The following is a 9325-nucleotide window of genomic DNA, read 5'->3' as shown; positions in this document are numbered from 1 at the left end:
AAATGAAAAAAATTGTTTGGGTGAAGTAGAAGGGGGGGGGGGGGGGTGCTACAGACGTGGCACTACAATATACAAGAATACATTTACTCACATGTTTCAAATAATTTGACAAATCAAATAGATTTGCAAAATGATTTAGATGATGCAAAATTTAATGTGAATTGAATAACCTAGGGGTAGAAAAACACATTTGAAAAATTCCATATGGCAATTAATTATAATTGCATTATTGTAATTAATAATCCAATTAAATTACAGTGCCAACTTTGAACCATTTATAGAATTATTGTTTACAAACAGGTTTCCCGAAAACTTCTGCCCTTTTGATTTTTCACTTGTGGAACAAATTGATTAAAAAAAAGAAAGAAAGGTAATTGCGACCTATCTCACAATTTGTTTTTTTTCTTGTTTCTTTTTTTTAGAATTGCGAGAGATTCTCAAAAACACAATCCTGAAATTATAAGAAATTGTGAGGTTAACTCGTATTTGCAATCTCATCGCAATGAGTTTGTCTCGCCATTCTGACTTTTTTCTCAGAATTACTAGAAAAAAAAGAGAATTGTGAGCTACACTGCCAGAAGTGCAAGAAAAAAGTCAGAGGGTGAGAATTAAAAAAAAAAGAAAGAAAGGTAATTGCGACCTATCTCACAATTTGTTTTTTTTCTTGTTTCTTTTTTTTAGAATTGCGAGAGATTCTGAAAAACACAATTCTGATAAGAAATTGTGAGGTTAACTCGTATTTGCAATCTCATCGCAATGAGTTTGTCTCGCCATTCTGACTTTTTTCTCAGAATTACTAGAAAAAAAAGAGAATTGTGAGCTACACTGCCAGAAGTGCAAGAAAAAAGTCAGAGGGTGAGAATTAAGCTTTCATATATTTCAGATAGCCCAAACTCACGTCATTGGTTCAGACAGTGTTGGGAAAATGTTAATGTATTTTTTTTAACACACATTAGCTTTAAACTGATCTGAGACCAGAAGAGCAAAGTCAACCCAGATCTGAAAGATGGCTATGTTTGTGTGATCTGACGACCTGATCTGATCTTTTGAACACTAAACTTCTGCAGATGACCTGGAAGTATGTGTTTGCGTGTGAGTGACGGGCGTGTTGAGATTGAGCTTACTGGACCATTTGCCCTTCTCTGCTAAAGCAAATGCAGTACAGATGCTGCCCAGTGTTGACTGGAATGGCGTGTTAATGCATTTTTACTTCGATTCCCTCTCTCTCATGATGGCACCTCATGAGCCTTTTTTATTCCTACTCTTTCAGGCCAACAGGCGGAGGGAAGTACTGCCTCGGAGAGAGGAAGCGCTACAGGTCGTGTAACACTGACGTGAGTTACAGCTCTTAGTTTTTCTTTGTCTGTCAGCAGAATTATTTAGATTTTTTGTTTAACATTTAAAAGCACCTAGTATTGTTTATATTATTACACTTTAAAATAACTGTTTTCTATACAATATATATTTCTATGCAATACAATTCTATACAATAAAATAGTTAGTTTACATTTATTTTCAAATGTAATTTATTCCAGTCTTCAGTGTCGCATGGCTTCCCGTTTCAAAGGAAATACATCAGCACAGGACTTTATGGGGCCTTTAAGGTGAAAATTGAGCTTGTTAGGCAGCCTTTCTACCTCAAATCTTAAAAATAACAGTTAAGCACAAGCAGCGAATGTGTACTTTGGAAAACAAACAGCACCCCCAAGCACTGAAAATGAACGTATGTTGTCCAACACAAACGTGTTGTGGATATGCACTATTGGTGACATCCGATCAGATTCTGGGGGCTTTTGACAGCAGCCCGGCTCTGGTTCGGTGCTTATTAAACAATGAACCCATCACAGATATAATGTAATTAGTTCTTTGACCTTCTGGAATCCAAATGAAGCTTTTGAAGGGGACAACCAAGGGTTGAGGACCACTCTCTGGCATGTTTATGTGGGGCATTCCAGCGTCTGGATTTATTATGGCTGTGGCTTTGAAATTATTAAGTCATTGAGGATACGGCCCCCCTGTGGCTCTGGTTCCAGCCGCGGCCATTGTTCAGTACCAAGCAAAGGTCTGCTATCATTTGTTTTACTTCTCAAAACAATGAGCTAATCCGCACCCCTTCGCTCACTGCAGACTCCATGATCCGCCAGTTTACATGCTGACTAGGGTTAATAACAATGCTGCCATGGAAAGAGGCCAAGTTGAGTCGCATATTAAAGTTTAATTGGATTTAGGGCAATAATGTTTAAATAACATTGAGAGTTCATTACACAATGCATGTTTTACATCAATTTTTCAGAGAAGGGATTTTTTTTAAATTATTATTACAAGAGGCTAATGTGATCATTTGTATTCACAAATGAGTCAATTCCGTCAAAATTATGTTTTTTTTTCTTTTTTTTTTTACTTTTATTATCCATTTCCTAGTAAGTTTTTTTTTAACTTCTTAAAATTAAATCTAAATATAGATTTAGATATATATTTTATTACAAGTTTTTACAGATTTAACCTTTAAAAAAAGAAAAAAAATCTAATAAAATATATTTTTGTTTAATCAAATATATTTTTTTCATTTTTATTTTTTAAACATTTATTACTTTTTTAAATAAAATATTATATGTATATGTAAAAACTTGTTATCCAAGTGTAAGCAATATCCAAGTGTTTGAATGCCTCGGTGAGCACAGTTGGTTTCTGTTAGCATCAAAATTTCTGAAACTGCCATGAAAATATTGTTCATTAAAACTCAGAAGATTGAGACCTGTGAGAGATGTCACACAGAAGACAATGAGAAGTTTGAAGGAGTTGAAAATGGAGTAGAGGTGCACCGGTCAACCATATCAAGAGCTCTGCACAACATCGACCTGTGTGGGATTGTGGTACAAAAATAACTATTACTTAAAATGAACCTTGTGCAACCATGTCTGGAGATTGCCAGAGAGTATTATATCAACCAATGGAGAAAAAGGATCATGTGGTGAAATGAGACCAGCAGAGTTTATAGCCAAAATTAAATGTAATATATCTGACACTAGTGCCCAAATAAGACTGGCCACCTCAAAAAACATCACCTACATTACCGACACTCTTAAAAATAAAGACTTCTAATCGGCATCTGTGGTTGCATGAAGAACCTTTAAAGGGTTAGTTCACCCAAAAATTTAAATTCTGTCATTAATTACTCGCCCTCATGTCGTTCCAAACCCGTAAGACCTCCGTTCATCTTCGGAACACAAATTAAGATATTTTTGATGAAATCTGAGAGCTCTCTGACCCTCCTACAGACAGCAAGGATCCTTAACGATCAAGGTCCAGAAACGTAGCAAGGAGATTGGCAAAATAATCCATGTGACATCAGGTGTTCAACCGTAATATTACGAAGCTACGAGATTACTTTTTGTGCACAAAAGAAAATTTAAAAAACGACTTTATTCAACAATTCATCTCTTCTGCGTCACCCTGGAGCCATTTTTCGGAGAGTATCCACTGAATGCAAACAGCGTATGCTGTTCTGTGTCAGCCGCACCACACGGATACCTTTTCTACGTTGTTTGTGCTTTGATTTGAACGAAAACAACGTATCCGTGTGGTGCGACTGACACAGAACAGCATACGCTGTTTGCTTTCAGTGGATACACTCCAAAATGGCGCCAGGGTGACGCGGAGGACACGAAGAATAAAGTCTTTTTTTTTTCTTTTGCGCACAAAAAGTATTCTCGTAGCTTCGTAATATTACGGTTGAACCCCTGATGTCACATGGATTATTTTACCGATCTCCTTGCTACGTTTCTGGACCTTGATCATGGTAGTACCCTTGCTGTCTATGGGAGGGTCAGAGAGCTCTCGGATTCCATCAAAAATATCTTAATTTGTGTTCTGAAGATGAACGAAGCTCTTACGGGTTTGGAACGACATGAGGGTGAGTAATTAATGACAGAATTTTCATTTTTGAGTGAACTATCCCTTTAACATCCATGCACTCTTTAAATTCTACAAAAGGTTCTTTAGAGTAGAAAAAAGTTTTTTTAAGAACGGTTCACTGAAAGATTCTTTGTGGAACCCAAAATGTTTCATCTGACAGCTGGGAATCTGTGACACTATTTAATATTGTTCAGTGTAGCATAAAATTAAAGTATTATAAATACTCTATAAGTTAATATAATATAAATGAGGGTACCATCTGAATGTTTTTACAAGGCCTCAACGGTTCATTCGCCGCCAATTCTTTTATTGTTTGATCGCAGGCTTGTCCAGCAGGATCACGTGACTTTAGGGAGAAGCAGTGCGCCGATTTTGACAACATGCCTTTCCGTGGGAAGTACTACAACTGGAAGCCGTACACTGGAGGTAGGTTCCCTGCCCAGCACCCAGAGCGATGGGCTTCAGAGGGAGCCGCTCTCTCCCACAGCCTTCCCAAAGTCTGGGTTTCAGTGACAGTATACATACTGGCTTGCTTTGTGTACCCTGCTAACACCAACACTGTGAAAGTCTCTTTGATGGGCTGAAAATTCTTCAGATTCCAGCTAGAACACCATGTATCGCTAGTCTGTGTGTGTGTGTGTGTGTATGACTGTGTATGTACACAGGTTTCTCAGAGAGAGCAGATCTGCAAATTAAAGTGTGACAATTAGGCCTGTCAATGTAATGCAATAGTCCACCCAAAAAAGACAAATCTGTCATCATTTACTCACTGTCATGTCATTCCAAACCTGTATGACTTCTGTGGCACATCAACGTAGTTATTTGGGGGTGTTATTTGGTACTTACTTAGTTTATGTATGTATGTATGTATGTATGAATTGACTGATTAATTGATTGACTGATTGATTGATTGAAGTCAGTGGAGTCTAATGTTGTTTTGGACCCCACTGACTTCACTGTATGGACCAAAACAGAAAAGAATAAAGAAAGAAAGTCATACTGGTTTGTTTGAACGATCATTTATTGCAACTTATTACTAGAAAAATAACTTAAAAATAGTAAATATAAAAAATTATTTATGTTAGCAATTTAACACAAACAAGAGTGTAATATTGTTTTAATATCATATATATGATATAACAGCATGATTGATTATTTGAATGTTTATATACATTTATATATTTATATATTTATTGTATGTATATATAGGAGTATATATAATATGTATAATAATAATAATAATAAATATTATATATATATATATATATACAGCATGATTAATGAATATTTACCTTTTTGTATTTATTATTTGCTATTTATTGTTATTATTATTTGAATGTTTAGTATTTGCTTTTTATATTTATTATTTCATTTCATAAAAATAGTAATAGTAAGTGCATAGCAAAATAAAACAAGTAATAAATGGATGACTTTTTTAAATTGTTCATTCAATGCTTTCGTCTGCTCTATGTAATGTTTACAGATGATCTTCGCTTGGGAGCTTTTCTCAGAAAATTATTGTGATTCATTTACTTTACCATTATATAATTTAATTAGATGAATAACAGTGAAAATCAAACACTACCACTACCTCCTTTGTCTGATGCGTTTTCAGACTGCTTTAACAAAAAAGTGCAGCCGGAAAGCCAGAGGGAAGGGTGCATTTCTTGTTTACAACAAAATGGCCGAACCCAATAAACAAAGAAAAACTGCAAGAGATCGAGAGGCATTTCCAAAACATTCTGACAGGAAGTTCACAGTCGACTCAATCATCTCCTTATCTCGCTGCCCTATAATAAGCATGATCATTACCAATTGTTTGGCTCTTAAAACTCATTTTGGAGGTGAACTTCGCTTGTAAAGTCTGCGATAACCTTTGTGGATGTCTCCATGATTTTTGTTGGCAGCTCTGTTAATCTCTCCCCGTGTCTTTGCAGTAATGATGTCAGGCAAAACGTTCAGATTCCACTATGAGTAATGCCTCTCTTGTGCTCGAGTGCTTTGACTGGATTGTTAATATCAACAAAGGCATAAAAGAAAACCGTGGGCCCCGTCTGAGAGCCCTGGCTCGAGACAGTTGCAAGAAAAGCAGTCTGCGAATCACTTATCAATGCACTGGTGAGGCGAGAGATTGACTGTTATTCCGTACAGATTTTCGGTTTATCGCATGACATAAATCGTGGCCGCCTCTTTGACACTGCTGGGCCGCGAAGGAGTTCTTGAGGACCTTGGGACCCATCAATAACCTGATAAAAGGTCCCAGTGGTGTTCAAGAGAGTGACATCAGTTGATTGACGATAAACTCGCTGTGTTTCTCAGGTGGAGTGAAACCGTGTGCGTTGAACTGTCTGGCTGAGGGCTACAACTTCTACACCGAACGTTCGCCCGCCGTCATCGACGGCACGCGCTGCCAGGCCGACTCGCTGGACATATGCATCAATGGAGAGTGCAAGGTGAGTCTACAGCTCAAATCTCACTTGCAGTGCCTGAAGAAAATCTGAAAATGTACTGTAGTAAGTACCATGCCATTTTATAGTGCTTAAAAGCCACATCCCAATTCCCAAATGCATTCAACTCACTCAAGACACGAGTGAGGTACAGTAGTTTTGAGACGTAAATTACATCTTGATGTCCTAAACATCCTTGTTATATACTGTTTGGCATGTTAGCATTAGCATCTAGCTAAGGTTCTTGCATATCTTTACCTAAAAACCTGAAAATGAAATTTGTGGTAGGTATGGCCTTTTGTACCTCAGCATTTTGTTAGCAACTGGAAAAACTGAAAGGAGAATGGAGACAAAAGCATGAAATGGTGGGTAAAGCTTGCAAGATCTGCTACAAGTATTATATTATCAGGCCACCTTTTGAACACGCTATGGTTGAGTTCAGAATGGAGTTCTAGCATACTGCACACTGTGCATTATACACTGAATGCTACTTTTTAAGGCAGGACACTACAGGCAAAAACATTGTTTTATCATGCACAGGCCTATTTTGAGATTTTGGGGTTTTTGCTTCCATAACGTGGAATGAAAACATCTAAAATATGCTTTTAAAGCATTCATTGCGGTAACACTTTATTTCGATAGTCCACTTTAGACATTCTATTAACAGTAAGTAACTTTGCAACTACATGTCAACTAGCAGTTAGTAGAGTATTAGTAGACGGTCTGCTTAATATCTTCTAACACTTTCTTTGTCAACTTATTCTACAAACCCTAAACCTACCCTAAGTCTACTCTGAGAGTTAGTAGACATGTAGTTGCAAATGAATGAGAATTAGTTGACATGTAGTTACAAAGTTACTTATAGTTAGTAGAATGTCTAAAGTGGACTATCCAAATAAAGTGTAACCTTTATTGCATTACAATGTAATTGCATCATAAAATGATTTGTGTAATTTTCTAAAAGTGAGTATTTTCTCGTGCACTGAGCCAGAAATTTCCACTTCAGCAGCACTTACAAGCTTATCTATATTCTGAAGGGTTTTTCAGGGGGGTTGTTCATTTTTCTTTTGCCTGATTTATAACATTGTATGCCTGAAAATATGGTGAAAATTGACTTTTCTCTGGCTGTTCACAGTATTTTCTTTGTGATAAAAAGAGAAATCCAAAATCTCCTTCTAAAAAAAATTCACTCTAATATGACAACGGACTGAAAGAAGAATTTTGGCTTTTTCCAATATTCAGATTTCCATTCTGGAAATGTATGTAAATTAGTGCATCTTTAGATATTAGTTCATGTCTGATTTGAATATTTAAACTTCGTAATACAAAACAGTTGTCTTTATGTACTGTGATTAACTGGGAAAAGTATGGTGATACCTCTTTTTCACCGTATTCACCTACAGTGCCTTAAAAGATAGTATGTGAACTAGAACATGTTGCCAAGAGAAATATTTCAAAAAGTAGTGCTCTACATTGTTGTCACGTGACATTTTATTTACTTTATTTGCTTGGTTGTTAGAAACTAAAAATAAGCATGCTTGGTAGCATAAGCACTACCAATGTCATAAGTTTGATTCCCAGTGAATAACTGATTTACTATAAAAGCATCTGCCAAATCCATAAATGTGCAGAGTGGCTTGTTTCTACTATATTTCAAAGATTGCTTGTTTTTATGTGGCCCTTGTGGTCTTAAATGTTGCATTATCTTTGTTTATCAGACACTAAGGTTCGCAGATGGACAGTCTACAGAACGTAGCCAATCACTAACACAGAACAATGAAGCCTAAATAAAGGCTGGTGTTGAAGGGGCTGAACCTCTTATCAGGACAGTACAGTTTGGAACCGAATTGTGTTTTCCCAAGTTAGTTAGAAAGGCGGGTGAGCCGCTGGAGAGTGATATTTAATTCACTTACAATATCATTTGTATAACAAACCAAATTGACATAATAGTGCTACGCTTTGTTTATTTTAGGGTTAAAATGGATTGCACTGTGTAGAAGAGATTTTGTCTACAGTTCGGTATTTGTTAGTCTCACACATTGTTGTCCGCGTCCTTGATTTATGTGGTTTAAGATACTATTTTAATTGATCCCCAAGGTTTCCTCTTTGATCTGATCTGGAGCGATGAAATGCACACAATGTTCTTTTAAACTCAAAGGAATCGATGTTACGTGCTGCACCCAACAACCTCTCATTGCATTTTGGATGAGATTCTTACGGTTTCATAATAATGCAAGTAAAGGCATGCACAGGGGTTGCAGAGGGAATATCCAAAACAGTAATCAATCTTATATCTAGTCCAGTGATTCACAGCTGGTCAGTCAAAACCCAAAAATGGGTCACCTGTGTTTTCTGAGCAGGGAGAAAACAATGTTAAATTCAGTAAATAAAATGCAACTAACCACCCTAGTGTAAAATAAATATAGTAACTAAATATATATTTCATGCTAAGTATACTACAAATATATTTACATATTTATGAACTTATTAAAAATACCCTGCAATTGTACTTTTAGTATATTAAACTCTACTAAAATAAATTTTGTGCTTAATGCACTTTAATTGTGCGGAAATAGCGCTGAAGTCCAACTAAAGATACACTGAAGTATATTTGATTGTGCTACACAGTGGAACTATTGCAAGTTTACTTCAGGTTCACTTTAAATATCTTGCATTTAAAGACCGATATTATTCAAAGATCATACAATCATTATTCATAGTGCCATTAAAACACATTTTAGGCTTAATATTAAGAAATACGCATTGTGCTCATTGATACTCCAAATAAAGTTGAATTATCATTTTTATATCAGTAAGTCTTGAGCGATATGTCGGTAAATATGATAATAGATTACTATACAACTATATAATATAATAGGACTATACTTAGTATGAAATAAATGTATTTTAAATATGTAAACCAGTATGGTACTAATTTAGTGCATATTGCCATTTTTGTACAT

General features: G+C 35.9%; 1 protein-coding gene across 1 annotated transcript in view; it reads left to right on the top strand.

Annotated features, from left to right (window-relative positions):
- LOC107558663 (A disintegrin and metalloproteinase with thrombospondin motifs 6-like) overlaps positions 1-9325 on the top strand; it is an 82616-nt gene that overhangs the window by 49130 nt on the left and 24161 nt on the right. Inside the window, exons 14-16 of the mRNA XM_016242321.1 lie at positions 1271-1334; positions 4239-4341; positions 6235-6368. Coding sequence (XP_016097807.1) covers positions 1271-1334; positions 4239-4341; positions 6235-6368 — 301 coding nt within the window. The remainder of the gene's footprint in view (positions 1-1270; positions 1335-4238; positions 4342-6234; positions 6369-9325) is intronic.

This window comes from Sinocyclocheilus grahami, unplaced genomic scaffold (assembly GCF_001515645.1).
Source record: "Sinocyclocheilus grahami isolate Dianchi unplaced genomic scaffold, SAMN03320097.WGS_v1.1 scaffold655.1, whole genome shotgun sequence".
Lineage (NCBI taxonomy): Eukaryota > Metazoa > Chordata > Actinopteri > Cypriniformes > Cyprinidae > Sinocyclocheilus > Sinocyclocheilus grahami.
This window is presented reverse-complemented; position numbering and strand designations above follow the sequence as displayed.